Here is a 17,748-nt window from a genome sequence, read left to right as displayed (position 1 = left end):
GTACAGGACTCTAAGAATGACTTCCATGAATTACACGTACGGCCTTTACCTTTACTGTATGATGTAGCCTATTAATAATATGCAGTTTATGATTTATTTACTATTTAATTATATGTCATTCTTACAACATCTTGGTCAAATACTGCTGTTGTTACATATTTATTATTTATTATATTAATTTAAACAAATTCATAGACTCTGGTCATTTGTAACTGGTCAGTTAAAAATGTTTAAAATTATCCATAGATGACTATTTAGATTAATTAAGTGATAAATGGTATATTTTGTTGATAACTGTATATGTAAGGCCAAACAAGGGACCAGGCTTGGGCTGATCAGACCCAAGCTTGCATCCAGATGGCAAACTAGCTACTCTGCCCCCATGGCTCTCCTCTCTTGAGCCACAGCCACGTGAAGCTTTCCCTGCCATGTCGTTGGCACTGCGGATGGCAATTCTCCTCCCCTCTCCCTCGATACCCAGCGTGCTTAGAGCTCTGAACAGAGATTGGATTGCGAAGTCCCTGCAACCAACCTCTGCTGGCAAGCATCTTGCTCTTGAGCCACCTTGCAGACACTGACTTACCAGATCATTATACTTGGAATGACTTGGTTTCCTCTCTAATGCCTTATTCAGGAGGTCTTTTCACAGTACACATGAACCTATCTGCACCATATCTAATGCCTGATGTGGGCTAGAGGGGTATAAAGCCCCCCAGCATTAAGCTGTGGAGCAGTGGAAGAACTGTGTTCTCTGGAATGATGGATGGTTGGTGCTCCATCCAATACATTTGGGATGAGTTGGGGAGTTAGGAATGAGGTGGCGGGAGGATCACACAACATCCCGAACTTACTACTGCTTGTTTGGCAATCAAATCCTCACAGCAATGTCCCTCAAAATCTAGTAAAAGGTAATCCCTGGGGGTCTTCAAGATTTTTTAGACCATTGATTTCAGAAGAAACAATAAATGAGCAGGTGACCCAATAGTTTTGTCCATATAGTGTATGAACCTCAGAAATTACAAAGTGTTATATATAATGCAACTCTACTCAAGATTGCATGCATTTGTCGTATGATGCACCTTAAAAAAATGTGCAATGTATCAATTGTATGATACTATTATTGTATTAATTAATATACTAATTAGTTATATCAAACAACATAGTAGATTATTGATGCTGTAAAAATATATTTTATGTTACATAAATTAGATCATGTGAATCTATTGATCCAGAACATGGTCATGATGCTCACAGGGCACATTTAAACATTTCCATATATGGCTATTTGCATCTCCTGTAGCCTCATTTATGCAAAGGCTAACAGAGTAAGAGATGATATATGAAAGGATGGTGCACTGTAGGTACTGTAGGTGTTTCTGAGAGTAGTAGTTCCTAATAAACTGTCAAGTCATTATTGCTGTCTGAAACATAATTGGGAAAGACTGTCAAAACATGACACAGAAATTAAGGGCTCTCCCACTGAAATTTGCCATCTCAACTAGTCAGCTATGACACTAGGCATAGCTATTGTACTTCTAAGAAAGGCACTTGACCCTATGTCACTCCAGAGGAGCCTCAACACTCCCCTCCTGCTCCTCTTTCCCCAGGAACCATAAGGTTTAAAAAAGCAGAGAAAAAAGTCAATGCTGGCCTCTGAACGACTGAAGGTTAAAGAATAGACTCTGATTTGCTGTTTTTGTACTGAACTCACAGCCAGTCTCAGTTTGCTCTCTCTCATGGTCCAACAGTCAGGGCCGTCAGGCCCTGGAGCAAGCCCTGAGCACTGACTCCAAACTATCCAACAATCTTACAAACAGTGCTCTGACCACACATACCATTTCCAAGCCTTCTGGTGTGTGGATGTAGTCTTCCCAATACACAGTCATTTCCATCAATGACACTCCCCAATATATAGATACACCCTCAAAAAAAATAAGGGGTTTCATAGGGTTCTTTGAGCGATGCCACAGAAGAACCAGTTTTGGCTCCATGAAGAACAAGGCTCTTAAATACTCACATATCTCTTGGATGCATGGTTCTTCTTCGTGGTTCTTCAATAGTATCGCTCAAGACAGGCAGGCATTGGGCTCTGGGGTTCACTGTAATGATGGAGAGGCTACGGACCCAATTGCATCGCTTGAAGAACCCTTTGTAGCAACACTTATGAACACTAATCATAGGCTCATTTATAGCTGCTCAGTAGCATCCCATTCTTTTGCAAATGATTTTCTTTAGATAATATACAATGTGTCTGCGTCCCTAAATCAGTTGATTTTTTTATTTATTTATTTCAGTCCTCTGACTATAAAAAGCAGTCAGCGATTTCCAACCATGTGTTGTTGCATTAATAGCATCATTAGTATGGACTAGAACAGTCAACAAGGCAATAATTCTACACATCTATACTCCCACACATCCTCAACGTTCACATTTCTGGCCTACCCTTCGGCTGTGATACTAATCTAAGTACACAATATGGACAAAAGTATTGGGACACCTACTCAATTGCTAGTTTCTTCTGAAATCAAGGCTTAAAAAGTGCTTATCCTGCTTTTGTTGGAGTAACTGTCTCTGCTGTCCAGGGAAGAAGGCTACTAGATTTGGGAGGAGCATTGCTGTGAGGATTTGAATGCATTCAGCAGCAAGAGCATTTTTAAGGTCAGGATGTTGGATGATCACCACCCCACCTCATCATCCACAACGTCATCCCAACTCATTCCAAAAGTATTAGATGGAGCACCATCCATCATTCAATAGAGCAGAGTCCTCCTTTATATTGGCAGTACAGTGTATTTGCACATCTGTCAGCAGTGTGAGCATTAAAAGATGTGTCCACATTTTTTTTTACCTCACTACCTCACTTGTTATGCTCAGCTGTGCTTTGTTGCTACTGGATGCTTGTTCTCACAGCAGTACAGGTGCGTGTACTGTATATAAATGCATATGTATGAATATATAAAGGCCAGCGTGATGCACAAGTGAATGTTAGCTGTGACACACATGCTGAGAGAAGTCACAACAGCAACAAATAAAAATTCTGTTCTTATCAAACAAATAAAGCCGAGTTCTCTCCTTGAATTCATACACTATAACCCTCCAGCATAAACCTACCCACTTAGAAAGCGTTGTCTCCGGGGCATCACTGACTAAGCCGAATTTCATGTAAATGGGAGTTGTACCTAATTAAGCTGCCACTCAGTATGTGCTGTAGTCGTATTTGTAAATATCTTTGCGAAGAGTATTTGCATGCATATTTTAAAGGAATTTAAACAAAGTGAGCAGCATGAAGCCCTTGCTGAAAAAAAATAAATAAATAAAAAACAGGCCGGTCATGAGGCCACAAGGATTAGAAGAGATGGACTTCAAAAAGCAGGTGCTGAGTTTGGTTGTATGTATGTGGACAAAGCGAGGGATGAAATGTGATAAAGCTCAGTGCTGTATGCATATGTTATATCTATCATATAGACTTGTCTACTCCCTGTGGAGAAGTACCGCCATTAAAATAGCCTTCTCTGGAGTAGGAAAACACAAATCTATTTGTACCATGCCTAATAAATAAGCTCCTGAACACAAATGTGTCACATTGTGTGTTCCTGCAGATGGCGCTGTATGAGGATGATTGGGCTATAAATGGTACAGTGCAGTGAAGTGAAGGAAGGAGTTGTCTCAGGAGATTATAAAGACAATTATAGACAAACATGTTAAAATGTAAAGGTTATAAGATCATCTCCAAGCAGCTTGATGTTCCTGTGACTACAGTTGCTCATATTATTCAGAAATCAAGGTCCATGGAACTGTGGCCGCAGTAGGAAAATTGATGACAAATGAAAGAGATCGATAATATGAATGGAAACAAAAGATCCCAGAAAAACTTCTAAAGAGATTAAAGGTGAACTTCAAGCTCAAGGAACATCAGTGTCAGATCGCACCATCCATCCTTGTTTGAGCCAAAGTGGACGTCATGGGAGATGACCAAGGAAGACACATTGTTGAAAACAAATCATAAAAAAGCCAGACTGGAATTTGCCAAACTACATGTTGACAAGCCCCAAAGCTTCTGGGAGAATGTCCTATGGACAGATGAGACAAAAATGAAACTTTTTGCCAAGGCACATCAGCTCTGTGTTCACAGATGATGAAAAATGAAGCATATCAAGAAAAGAACACTATCTCTATTGTGAAACATGGAGGAGGCTCTGTTATGTTCTGGGGCTGCTTTGCTGCCTCTGGAACGGGGTGTCTTGAATCTTTGCAGGGTACAATGAAATATCAAGAGTATCAAAGGATTCTAGAGAGAAATGTGCTGCCCAGTGTCAGAAAGCTTGGTCTCAGTCGCAGGTCATGGGTCCTGCAACAGAATAATGACTCAAAACAAAGCTAAAAACACGCAAGAATGACTAAGAGGAAAACACTGGCCTATTCTGAAGTGGCCTTCTATAAGCCCTGACCTAAATCCTATTGAGCATCTTTGGAAGGAGCTGAAACATGCCATCTGGAAAAGGCACCCTTCAAACCTGAGACAACTGGAGCAGTTTGCTCATGAGGAGTGGGCCAAAATACCTGCTGAGAGATGCAGAGGTCTTATTGACAGTTACATGAATCAGTTGATTGCAGTGATTGCCTCAAAAGGTTGTGCAACAAAATATTAAGTTAAGGGTACCATCATTTTTATGAGTTTATCTTTTAAAATAATTCTGTTAAAGCATGGTTCAAAATCAATGTCGGATTTTCATTTGTTCATTTTCATAGAATTTCTATTTTTTATTACTTTTGTCAGATTCAAATTATTTATGTGACCATTTTGGATTTTTCTTTCATTAACCGAGGGTACCAACAATTTTAATAATAAGTACACAATGTAGACTACAGATTATTATCTAATTACTTATATTTTATATAAGTAATTAGATAACATAAGCTTATCTATAGTCTACATTTTGTACTTATTATTGTAACTGTCCATATACATAAACCATTCTAAAAAAAACTAAAAACCTAAAAACCCTAGAATATACAACACCTAACATATACAAAGAAATCCTCCGAATACTACAACCACCATCCCCCTTCCAGTGTGGAGACTCTGCTGATAGTAGAACTCCACAGGCTGAAGATTAGTTTTGTTTGAATGCTGTTTACAGTGCAGTAATTACTGCTGCTTGTGTCAACAGATAAGAAATAAAGCGATTTTACTGCCTGATTGCTGTAAACAAATTAACGCCTGCATGTACACAAACGGCACTCCTAAACCAAATGAACACAAATCTGCATGTAAGTGCCTCGTTTGAGATATGAGGTGATGGCTGTGAGCCCTGTGAAAAAGAAAAATTTAAACAATATCCAAAAGCTTCAGTCAGAGAAGCAAATAGGGTTCTGTAAAGTGGTGGGCTTAAAATGGGATTACCTCCAGCTGTATTTTTATGCCCCTCATCCCCCATTTCTCTCACTCCCACACTTTTTTTACACCTCTCAGTGTCTCTGAAGGTCAGTCAGGAAATATCTGCCATGTAGAATAATATATATTTTTTTCTGTCAATTTGTTTTATGTATTGGGCAGTACTGGTCCTGAAAGTTTCATTTAAATGAATTTATATTAATTTGCCAAAATGTAGAAATAAAAAAAATAATAATAATTACCCATTTTATGACAAGTAGATTTTTTCTATTAAAATGAAAGTATGCATAATTACATTTAATAAATGTAAATGATTAACAAATATGTTCAATCAATTGACATGTTTTAATTACTTGAACTCAGTAAAATATACTGAAGGCTGTAGTTTGTTTTAAAATACATGAGCATATGATTTCTAGGAATACTAATGATGTTATGCTATTATGCTAATTTCCATAGAATAGCAACCAAATATTGCTTTGTAATATTACATCAAACCACATTGAACTGATGAACCCAAAACACAAATCATGGTTAAAATAACAAAAGAAAAAAAACCCAAATGTAACCATCAACAAAATGTAACCAACAGAAAAAAAATATAAACTGCTTATGAAATGTATGGAAAAATAACCTAATTAACAGAAATAAATGAAGCAAAAAACTAAATTAAATTAAAAAAATAATTTAAAAATAATAAACTACACTTATGAATATACACATATGAATCAGTATTTGATCTCTTCCTAAACTATGTAATGCCCCACAAAATGAAGTATTCTCCACAGTTACCAGAATGTTTACTTACTTAAAAATATGAGTCAAATATATTTCCATTGGTCTGGACCTACATCTAACCATAAATAAAGGGTTGTTTTTTCCCAAAAGTCAGCATTATACATCTTTCCAACAGCTGGAAAAACCCAACAAAATAGGATTTTGATTCAGCTGCCTGGTAACTAAACAAAGGTATATAATGACAGTGATGTTCAGAATTCCTTTACAGTGTAAATACAACAAAACCCTGCACAGGCCCTGCTATATTGTTACTGATCATGGGATCCATTCAAAAGTCTTCTGGAGTCACATGAAAGTGAGATGAAAGCGCTTCTCTATGAGCCTCTTCACCATTTTGCATGGTCAGGGCTTTGGACAATAGGAGGTGCACTATCCTTTCACTTTGGTCAGGTATAAATGCAAGGTTTAAACCAGGCAGAGTGTGTCAGTCACCAGTTGGAAACAGCTCAGACAACCAAAGCTGCCAAAATGATGGGCAAGGTAAGCAGGACACGTCAACATGGGTCAAATTTTGGAACATAGTTTTGAGATTCTGCTGTTCTCCAAATATAATCATTTATATTCTACCGGTTTATCTTTGACAGATCGTCTTCTACGAGGACAGGAACTTCATGGGACGTTCCTGGGAATGCAGCAGCGACTGCTCCGACATGTCCTCCTACATGAGCCGCTGCCACTCCTTCAGGGTGATGAGCGGCTGCTGGATGGTCTATGACCAGCCCAACTACATGGGCCACCAGTACTTCTTCAGAAAGGGCGAGTACAGTGACTACATGAGCATGTGGGGCTCAAACAACTGGATCAGGTCTTGCCGCATGATCCCCAGGGTAAGACTGCTAGATATGGCATGTGTAAATGTCAGCTTCATTATGATGGAACATAATTCTGAGCCATATGAGAGCTCAACTCTTAATTCTCAACTTACTGCACTTTGTGAATTTTTTTTTTCAAACTTACCAAGAATCATTAGTGGTGCAAACTTTGTTAAACATCATCGCTTTGTCACATTAAAATCTTTTCAAAACATTCATAATTCAATGTCAAAAATTCACATCGATCTTTCTTTCCTCCAACAGTACAGCGGATCCTACAGAATGAGGGCCTACGAGAGGGATAACTACATGGGCCAGATGATGGAGATGACTGACGACTGTGACAACTTCATGGAACGCTACCACTGGTCTCACGGTTGCATGTCCTGCCATGTGATGGACGGCCACTGGCTCATGTACGAGCATCCCAACTACATGGGCAGGATGTGGTACTTCGGACCTGGACACTACAGGAGCTTCAGAGACTATGGCAATATGAGGTTCATGAGCATGAGGCGTATCATGGACTCCTGGTACTAAGAAGTGATCATCAATGTAAAATATCAATCTTTCAATAAAATGTTCAATCACTGAAAAATATGAGATTTTGTGTATATTTATTTTTTGTTTATTTATTACAGAAATCTCCTAGAGAACAATGAGTGTACTAAACCTTAGCCTTTTTACTTTGGGAGAAAACAAGTGATAGGCTTATCAAGCAATGCATCATTGACCAATAAAATACTACTCAATTTAAACTTATTTTCTGTTTTTACCAAATTAAAAAATGCTCTTATCGGAAACTCTGAAACTTTTGCAATGTTGGACATATGTTACTAGATCTTAGCAGAAATCTTTCTAACCTAAAAAAAAGTTTTACCTGCTTTCTCTAAAGCTTTTCCATCCAAGGAAGGAGTTGCTTCAAAATGTATTGAATAATATTATTAGAACTGTTTATTTAAATGTATTTTCTTTTTCTTTTTTTCTAAAGTTTACACAACATATTTACAGAACTGCACAGTAAATGCATCATTTCACAAAACCAAAATTCTGAAAAACTATAAAAATACTATGAAACACATTTTTCTTCACTCTTAGACACATTTACACAATTACATTAATATTTAAAAAATGTTTTTCTCCTATGACTTGTTAAACTTCGATTTTTTTTCAATAATTGCAAGACACATTTTGTGTTCATCTTTTTAAAAACTGTTTAAAACGTATATCAAGGTAAAATGACTAATGACTACACCTCCCTTAGAACAATAGTGTTCCTTAACAATATTTTTACATTCAATACAATTTTCATGCTTTTGTTTCTTAGACCACAGTATGTTATGTCATGCTAATGGACAGAAACTGTAGTTACTGTATTAAAATGAAAATTGCATTATTTTAAGAAATTTGACTTATTTTTTATTAAATTTACCAAAATATCAAATATAATTAAAATCAAAATATCCTAGATTATACAGTACAGTTTAAGTAAAAATGAACATGAAAAAATCAATGACTAATTTTTGATATAAATATACTTATATTATGTTCCATTGTGACAACACTTCAGATATGATGACTCAAGGCATTTTATATAAAAAAAACAAAATGAATACTCATTATAGAATGATTAACTCATTTAGCAATACCATTAAATTTTAGTTAAAACACGATTAGAAGAACCTACTGTAAGCTGTGCATGGAGCTTTCAACAATGGGTTAGTCATTAATGTGTATTTAATCAGTATGTTATTAAAATGCATCTAGAACCTTTCTTTCTGCAGCACAGCTTTCTGTTTTTTATTTAAGTTTGTCTTTGTTTATCAAGGCAACATTTCAATTTTCATTTGCATTCTGCACTGTTCTCTTAGTATTTCCTCTCTTAAGTATGAAAATAATTTAAGACATTAACATTCTAAGACCTGAACTTTTGCTTGGTGTGCCTTTTTTAATTTCTCCTATTTGGGATTAGTACCGTAGGTACCTAGGTACCTTAGTACCTAACAAGTATAAAAACTAAACTTAGTTTTTGTACAAAAAGTCATTTTTGCAAAAAAAATAAAATAAAATATGTCCTTGAATGAGGCCAAAGAGTCAAAGTTTTAAAAATGTAATTATCATTATCAGAATTATAATGTCCCCCTATGAAGATGCAGGGTCTCAAAAGGAAAAAAAGAGACCACTGTTCCACATAGTATTCTTATTTCCATGACACTTTATACGTATAGAAATTGTTTGCAAGAAAATCTGTAAAAATAATTTAGTTAATGCAAATATTGCTTTTAAAGAAATTGAAAAGGTTAAGAGTTAAACAAATCTTATACATTTCTATTAAATATATTTTTTTAAAGTGACAGCACAAGTCTCACCCCAGTTGACATTTTTGTTAAACATGTTTCAGTCTTTTGTGTCAGTTAATGGTCATTCTATTTATAGATAACCTGTCATAAGCAGTTAGTAAGACACATTTGCATTATTATTTCAAAATCACATACAGTTTTAATAAAAACAATATATTTAAAGGGTGTCAGACCAAAAGACAAACAAAAGTCATACTTTTAGTGGACAAAAACTAGAGAACAAAGTTAATAATATTTTTTAAAAAAAAGAATACGAAAAAAAGGCAAAAACTTACAATGTTGGCGTCATGAATGTCACAAAGGGAGTCAGTAAAATGACTCTAAATGGGATCTATTGACTAAATTCATTTTTTACGTTTTGGTGGGTAAAAAAACTCATGAAATACTTTAGGCTAATCTGAAGGCTCAATTTACAGAGTTGGTCTACGGCAACTGGGCTGTGATGCTAGTCTACAATTAAGCTATAAACATCAATCTGTAGCATCCACTCAAAAGTCATCTGGAGATTGAGTCACATGGAAGACAGATGATAGTACTTTGTTCTCTGAGCCACTCCACTACTCTGCTTGGTCAGGGCTTTGAACAATAGGAGGCGCACTATCCTTTCAATTTGGTCAGGTATAAATGCAAGGGTTAAACCAGGCAGAGCGTGTCAGTCACCAGTTGGAAACAGCTCAGACAACCAAAGCAGCCAAAATGATGGGCAAGGTTAGCAGGACACGTCAACATGGGCCAAATTTTGGAACATAGTTTTGAGATTCTGTTTTTCTCCAAATCTAATCATTTATATTCTACCGGTTATCTTTGACAGATCGTCTTCTACGAGGACAGGAACTTCATGGGACGTTCCTGGGAATGCAGCAGCGACTGCTCCGACATGTCCTCCTACATGAACCGCTGTCACTCCTTCAAAGTGATGAGCGGCTGCTGGATGTTCTACGACCAGCCCAACTACATGGGTCACCAGTACTTCTTCAAGAGGGGCGAGTACAGTGACTACATGAGCATGTGGGGATCAACCAACTGGGTCAGGTCTTGCCGCATGATCCCCAGGGTAAGATTGCGGAATATTAGATTTCTGAAATGGGATAACTTTCAATTCGATTCAGATTACTTTGGAGAAAGACCGCAAATTTCAAAACTATGCTTACGGTATGATTATTTGAATTGGAATACTGATGATTAGGAATACTGTGAATCTCAAATGTCACCATTTTATTAATTTAAAAGGATCTATTGCACTGAATCCACAGTCGGAATATAAATATTAATTACTCTTTTGTAATTGTACCTTTTAAAACGGTACCTTTTTGCAAAAATCTGGACGCATACTTTTTTAAAATGCATTCTTCTATTTAAATGAATCCTAACAATCAAGATGTGATGCTGCAGAATAGCCTCCTTTAGATGAATTTACTGACATATATATTTTCACCCCCACCCCATCTTCACCACCACCAAGACAAATTAAATATAATATACATGAATATAAAATACATTCATAGTTACATTTCATATAATTCATTCTTCCCTCCAACAGTACAGTGGATCCTACAGAATGAGGGTCTACGAGAGGGATAACTACATGGGCCAGATGATGGAGATGACTGACGACTGCGACAACTTCATGGACCGTTACCACTGGTCCAACGGCTGCATGTCCTGCCACGTGATGGACGGACACTGGCTCATGTACGAGCATCCCAACTACATGGGCAGGATGAGGTACTTTGGACCTGGACACTACAGGAGCTTCAGGGACTGGGGCAACATGAGGTTCATGAGCATGAGGCGCGTCATGGACTCCTGGTACTAAGAAGTCATCTAGTGCTACAGAAAAATGTAAAATGTATTTTTTTCAATAAAACATTCAATAACTAAATATTGCCTTTTTGGTTGTATTCTATTTAAGAGAAATAATGCTCCCCAGAGAACAATGTATGTACTAAAAAATGTTTTCCTAATTGTGGAGAAGTGATCACTTACAACACTGTTGACTAGTAAAACAGTACGTTTTAATACATAAAAAATAATAGTATTATTAAAAAAAAAAGTCTCAAATCAAGTCAAGTATTTAAAATAACAGTGCAGGGGTCTCCGACTGCAATCTTCATGAAAACTTTGGTAATAATTTGCAATTTAAGTTAACAAATGTAAGGTTGTCCACAAACAGAGTATATTCTACCACACAAACATTCATTCTTAATATATCATTATCACATTCTGCATGTGAGGACACATGTATGTGGCTTTTACAACAGAAAGAAATACAAACTGAAAAACTGCTCCACTAATTAAACCTTTTCTCAAGCCATTATGTGCAGCAACTGATTGCACAATTAGGCTGTTTGTATTAGCCCACAATACACACACACATGCACACTACACTACTATGTCCAATACTTTCATAACATGAACCCTGTAGACAAAAATGCATGAGAACTAATTAAAAGACCTTAGCATTGTCGCAAATTAGCTTTCATTGTACTGTTTATCTTGGGTATAATTGTGTATGAATCTATAATTATAAGAATTTGGTTGTTTATGTATTTAAAAAAATCAATACACATTTCAAAATGTTTAATTTACCCACTACAGTTATTAATACTTAAGTTAAACAACATACAAGACAACGTGAAGCTGGTGTAAGTGGTGCCTACAACTTTCAACAGTGGGCAATCATTCAGTCACTCAGTTAATCAGTATGTTATTCAAACTCTTCTAAAGCCTCTTAGCTCCACAGCACAGTTAAATTTGACTGATATTAAATGTATATTAATTTAGCAAAGTAAACTACTCTTTTAAGTATGGCTGCATATTTCAAAGTCATTTAAATGTAATATATTTCTGCACTGCTTTCTTACAATCTTCTTTCTTGGTTGGAATCTCTGTTATTTATTTATTTATTTATTTATTTAGATAGTTAGTTAGATATACTTCTGTGTTCAATAATAAAAGTGATCTGGTCTTAAGTATTTAACATTGTTTTATTGTTTGTTTCTTTTGATAAATTATATTGGATAAAATATAATAATAAAAAGTGTGTAACTATTACATTTAAAAGTTAAAATGTTTAAAAAGAATAGTTCTCTGATGTCACAACTTTGTCATTCAATCTGACAGTGCACATGTCACACAGATATTTCAGCCTGTTTAGTTATTGACCAGTTTAGTTATAGATAACCTACAATTAACAGTTAGATAGGTACCTCAGCAAAAATGTTCTAATATTATGTATTTTCACAAACATTTACTTTACTATATATATATATATATAATTTTATATATAATCTTAGTATATTTATTGTATATATATATATATATATATATATATATATATATATATATATATATATATATATATACAATAAATATACTAAGATTATATATAAAATTATGTCGGTAAAGGGAGGAACTGAAATGTCATTGTTTCTGCTGTGGACATGACAATAAACTCTTGAATCTTGAATTTCAAATAAAATATTTAATATAGAGGTATCACACTATAGAATAGCTAAAATCAATGAACCTCTAAATTCAATTATGGGATTTTAGGCTAAATGAGTATTATTATTTTTCAAATGAATAACAAATTAAACAATTTAAAGAAAATGAATGTAAAGTTTTCATTATTGGTCCCCCTGGGGAAACTAAAAACACATTCTGCCTGTAGGAGGGATCCATTCAAAGGTTTTCTAGAGACTGAGTCACATGGATGACAGATGAAAGCACTTTGCTTCTCTGTGGGCCTCTCCACCACTTTGCTTGGTCAGGGCTTTGGACAATAGGAGGTGCACCAGCCTTTCACTTCAGTCAGGTATAAATGCAAGGGTTAAACCAGGCAGAGTGTGTCAGTCACCAGTTGGAAACAGCTCAGACAACCAAAGCTGCCAAAATGATGGGCAAGGTAAGCAGGACACGTCAACATGGGACACGTTTTGGAACATAGTTTTGAGATTCTGCTGTTCTCCAAATCTAATCATGTATATTCTACTGGTTTATTTTTGACAGATCGTCTTTTACGAGGACAGGAACTTCATGGGACGTTCCTGGGAATGCAGCAATGACTGCTCCGACATGTCCTCCTACATGAGCCGCTGCCACTCCTTCAGGGTGATGAGCGGCTGCTGGATGTTCTACGACCAGCCCAACTACATGGGTCACCAGTACTTCTTCAGGAAGGGCGAGTACAGTGACTACATGAGCATGTGGGGCTCAAACAACTGGATCAGGTCTTGCCGCATGATCCCCAGGGTAAGCATCTAGATATTATGTGTAAATAACAATTTAGTGCATTATGAAAGTTTTTAAAACTCAAAGCCTTTTGAATTAAATTTGATTGGATTACTTTAAAATAAGGCTGCAAATATCAAAACTCTTATTGGTTCAATTATTTAAAGAACAATTCCTCACACTGTAAAATCTCAAATTGTAATGAATGATTCATTTAGGAGCAGCTACATTAATTATTTAGTGGTGGAATATATACAATAATGGGATATATACAAAAAAGGGGATGCTAACCTAATTCAGTATCACTATAATCAATGCTGATTAATGTCTACCTTTAGGCTAATATTTGTTGTTTTGGTATCCTCCATATCAAATCAAAATCTTAAAATACAACAAATTATTAATTCATTTTCAAAAATGAATGTCCTTCTTTCTTCCCCCCCAACAGTACAGCGGATCCTACAGAATGAGGGCCTACGAGAGGGATAACTACATGGGCCAGATGATGGAGATGACTGATGACTGCGACAACTTCATGAGCCGCTACCAGTGGTCTCACGGCTGCATGTCCTGCCACGTGATGGACGGCCACTGGCTCATGTACGAGCATCCCAACTACATGGGCAGGATGTGGTACTTCGGACCTGGACACTACAGGAGCTTCAGGGACTATGGCAACATGAGGTTCATGAGCATGAGGCGTATCATGGACTCCTGGTACTAAGAAGTGCTAAAAAATGTTAAATATTTATATATTTTTCAGTACAATGTTCAATAAATGAATGTTCGCTGAATATTGAGTTTGTTTTTATTCCTTCAAATGAAACTTGTAGACATTAAGTGCCCAAAAAATTGTCTTTTTAATTAAAAATGGAGACAAGTAATCATGTAACCACACTGACTCTTTTCTAGTAAAACTCAAATTATAGTAAATAGTAAAAGTCATAAGTTAAATAAAGAAATAATCTCCAGTGAAATACCTTATAATTTTCCCACACAAATCTTGTATCTCTAATAGTTTTTTATTAAAAAGATAATATTTCAATTTTAAAGAACATTTTCATTTACACATGTAAGGTTTTTGCATGACAGTAATGTAACCACACTGACTCTTTCCTAGTAAAACCCAAATTATAGTAAATAGTAAAATTCATAAGTTAAATAAAGAAAGAATCTCCAGTGAAATACCTTATAATTTCCCCACACAAATCTTGTATCTCTAATAGTTTTTTATTAAAAAGATAACATTTCAATTTGAAAGAACATTTTCATTTTCCGATGTAAGGTTTTTGCATGACAGTAAATGGTGTAATAAAAAAATCTAAATTCTTAAATACTATGCAAATTGCCAATTTTGCGAGTCAATGTTTTTACTGCTAGACAGAATTATAGTGTTATTTATTTAATATATAAATAATTATAGTGTTATAATTATTATAGAATTATAGTGTTATTTATTTAATATATAAATAACTATTTTCTATATATATAAATTCTTGAACTTTTTATACTTTTCAATGAAATAATAATTTCAATAAAAGTACATTTTGCTGTCATCTTTTTAAAACAGTTAAAATTTGTCAATTTAAGATGAGTATATCTCCCTCATTACAAGTATTTAGAAAAATGTAATGACCTGTTTTATGTCATAACACATCACATTATTACACAATAAATAATATATATTTTTGTTGTATTACAGAAATAGAAAGTTATACAATGTATATTACAATCCAAGCTAACAATAAAAAAATATATAATATGACTGTAAATAATCATACGCATACTTATTAGTTGTTTCAGTGTGATAACCCTGCAATTGCAATGCCTCAATTATGCATGTTAGTTTATCCACCAAAGTTACCCAGACTTAAGGTAAACAATACTTTGTGAACCTATTGTAATCTGTGCCTTTTGCTTTCAACAGCAGGTAGACTGCTGTCATTCAGTCTATCCTTAATCTATATGTATTAATATTTGTGATTTTTTAAAGTTTTTATGGCAACATTTAAATTCGATCTACTTTTTGCACCATTCTCTTACGATCTACCCCTTATGTGTGGTTCCCAATTAATTTCCCCGCTATATGTCTGTGTCATCTCTTTCCCAGTCATTTCTCTCCCAGTCAAAAATAAAAGTCAGTTCTCGATTTATAATTACTTTATAACAGCTCCTCTTTACACTTTATGCTTATTGTTAGGAAACATTATAATAGTTTACATTTTCAGTAAAAAAGCAGAAATACTTTATGTAATGTACTTCAAGAACAATGAAAGCAGAATAAAAAGTTAACCAATCAGTTAAAAAAATCTATTTTTTTCAGGATTGTTGGTCCTCTGGTGTGACAACACTGTGTGACAGAACAAGCAGATATTTTCGGTAACAAAAAATGAATGTTTTAGTATGTTGTGTAAATTATTACAGACCAGGCTACTAGTAAAACCCTTAGGAGTTAGCAAAAGGTACAGTACCTGCATGCTTTTTCGAACAATTTTGGAATTTATCATTTTAATTTTTAAAAGCTATACAATTCTGGGGTTTCACACTAAAGAACAACAAAAATGTTTCATATAGATGCTTTAAAACCATAATTAGGACCAAATCACAGTTTTAGTTTTAGAGTTAAAATATATTTTTTATAATTTAATAATTTAAGAAAATTTGAAGAGTAAATTTACAGGATTGGTCCCAGACAACTGGGCTGCAACGCTAGCCTGCAAAAAGGTAAAAATACTACACCAGTAAGAGGGATCCATTGATAAGTCTTCTAGAGACTGAGTCACATGGATGAGAGATGAAAGCCCTTTGCTTCTCTATGGGCCTTTGCAACACTCTGCTTGGTCAGGGCTTTGAACAATAGGAGGTGTACTACACTGTCCTATGGTTTCGGTCAGGTATAAATACAAGGGTTAAACCAGGCAGAGTGTGTCAGTCACCAGTTGGAAACAGCTCAGACAACCAAAGCAGCCAAAATGATGGGCAAGGTAAGCAGGACACGTCAACATGGGCAAAATTTTGGAACATAGTTTTGAGATTCTGATGTTCTCCAAATATAATCATTTATATTCTACTGGTTTATCTTGGACAGATCGTCTTCTACGAGGACAGGAACTTCATGGGACGTTCCTGGGAATGCAGCAGCGACTGCCCCGACATGTCCTCCTACATGAACCGCTGCCACTCCTTCAGGGTGATGAGCGGCTGCTGGATGGTCTATGACCAGCCCAACTACATGGGTCACCAGTACTTCTTCAGGAAGGGCGAGTATAGTGACTACATGAGCATGTGGGGCTCAAACAACTGGATCAGGTCTTGCCGCATGATTCCCAGGGTAAGACTGCTACACAAATTTAATTTAAAATGATCTAGAATTTATTTAAATATTTTGCATTTAAAAATCAGCTAAATTTATATGCATTATTATTTCCATCAACAGTATAGTGGCTCCTACAGAGTAAGGGTCTACGAGAGGGATAACTACATGGGTCAGATGATGGAGATGACTGACGACTGTGAATCCTTCATGGAACGCTACCACTGGTCCAATGGCTGTATGTCCTGCCATGTGATGGACGGCCACTGGCTCATGTACGAGCATCCCAACTACATGGGCAGGATGTGGTACTTCGGACCTGGACACTACAGGAGCTTCAGGGACTATGGCAACATGAGGTTTATGAGCATGAGGCGTATCATGGACTCCTGGTACTAAGAAGTCATCTACAGCTCGAAAAATGCACATCTTTTTATTTTTCAATAAAATGTTGAATAACTGAATGTTGGCTGATTAATATCATTTTTTTAAATAAAAGAAAGACTGGCCAGAGAACAATAAGTGATCTAAAAAGCATATAATTATATACTTGTCATTAGACACAGGGACAAGAAATGACCCTACAAAATAACATATTCCTGACTAGTAAAATAGTACTCAAAATTCACAAATATATTTTTTTGAACTAACTAAAAAGAAAGAATCTACTGAAAGTCTTATCTGAAATTTGCAGTTAGACCCATGTTCCACACAACTGTGTTATTTAATTGAAGCTTTTGCTTTGTTGTTTTTTTTATTCCTACAACTATTATTATTATTATTATTATTATTATTATTCATTAAATGATTCCTTCATTCATTTTTTTATGGGGTTGG

The 17,748-nt window shown here is 35.4% G+C and overlaps 5 protein-coding genes across 7 annotated transcripts in view; 4 read left to right on the top strand and 1 right to left on the bottom strand.

Moving 5' to 3' along the window:
• LOC140573633 (astrotactin-2-like) overlaps nt 1-17,748 on the bottom strand; it is a 789,110-nt gene that overhangs the window by 609,408 nt on the left and 161,954 nt on the right. The window lies entirely within an intron of this gene.
• Nucleotides 6,662-7,545, top strand: LOC140572142 (gamma-crystallin M2-like). Its single transcript, XM_072692735.1, has 3 exons — nt 6,662-6,673; nt 6,778-7,020; nt 7,270-7,545. The coding sequence occupies exons 1-3, from the start codon at nt 6,662-6,664 to the stop codon at nt 7,543-7,545; spliced, it is 531 nt and encodes a 176-aa protein (XP_072548836.1).
• Nucleotides 10,062-11,181, top strand: LOC140572158 (gamma-crystallin M2-like). Its single transcript, XM_072692736.1, has 3 exons — nt 10,062-10,073; nt 10,177-10,419; nt 10,906-11,181. Exons 1-3 carry the CDS (start codon nt 10,062-10,064, stop codon nt 11,179-11,181), a joined length of 531 nt encoding a protein of 176 aa, XP_072548837.1.
• LOC140572126 (gamma-crystallin M2-like) lies at nt 13,261-14,322 on the top strand. The gene is made up of 3 exons (XM_072692734.1): nt 13,261-13,272; nt 13,377-13,619; nt 14,047-14,322. The coding sequence occupies exons 1-3, from the start codon at nt 13,261-13,263 to the stop codon at nt 14,320-14,322; spliced, it is 531 nt and encodes a 176-aa protein (XP_072548835.1).
• LOC140570725 (gamma-crystallin M2-like) lies at nt 16,571-17,310 on the top strand. Its single transcript, XM_072692636.1, has 3 exons — nt 16,571-16,582; nt 16,675-16,929; nt 17,035-17,310. The coding sequence occupies exons 1-3, from the start codon at nt 16,571-16,573 to the stop codon at nt 17,308-17,310; spliced, it is 543 nt and encodes a 180-aa protein (XP_072548737.1).

The sequence above is a fragment of the Salminus brasiliensis genome, chromosome 1, assembly GCF_030463535.1.
Source record: "Salminus brasiliensis chromosome 1, fSalBra1.hap2, whole genome shotgun sequence".
NCBI lineage: Eukaryota > Metazoa > Chordata > Actinopteri > Characiformes > Bryconidae > Salminus > Salminus brasiliensis.
The sequence above is the reverse complement of the archived record's forward strand: the minus strand, read 5'-3'. Positions and strand labels throughout refer to the sequence as shown.

Excerpts from the sequence above, each read along its gene's own strand:
- LOC140572126 (XM_072692734.1), top strand. Across the intron at positions 13,620-14,046 it reads CTTGCCGCATGATCCCCAGG|TACAGCGGATCCTACAGAAT; the intron begins GTAAGCATCTAG and ends CCCCCCCAACAG.
- LOC140570725 (XM_072692636.1), top strand. Across the intron at positions 16,930-17,034 it reads CTTGCCGCATGATTCCCAGG|TATAGTGGCTCCTACAGAGT; the intron begins GTAAGACTGCTA and ends TTCCATCAACAG.
- LOC140572158 (XM_072692736.1), top strand. Across the intron at positions 10,420-10,905 it reads CTTGCCGCATGATCCCCAGG|TACAGTGGATCCTACAGAAT; the intron begins GTAAGATTGCGG and ends TCCCTCCAACAG.
- LOC140572142 (XM_072692735.1), top strand. Across the intron at positions 7,021-7,269 it reads CTTGCCGCATGATCCCCAGG|TACAGCGGATCCTACAGAAT; the intron begins GTAAGACTGCTA and ends TTCCTCCAACAG.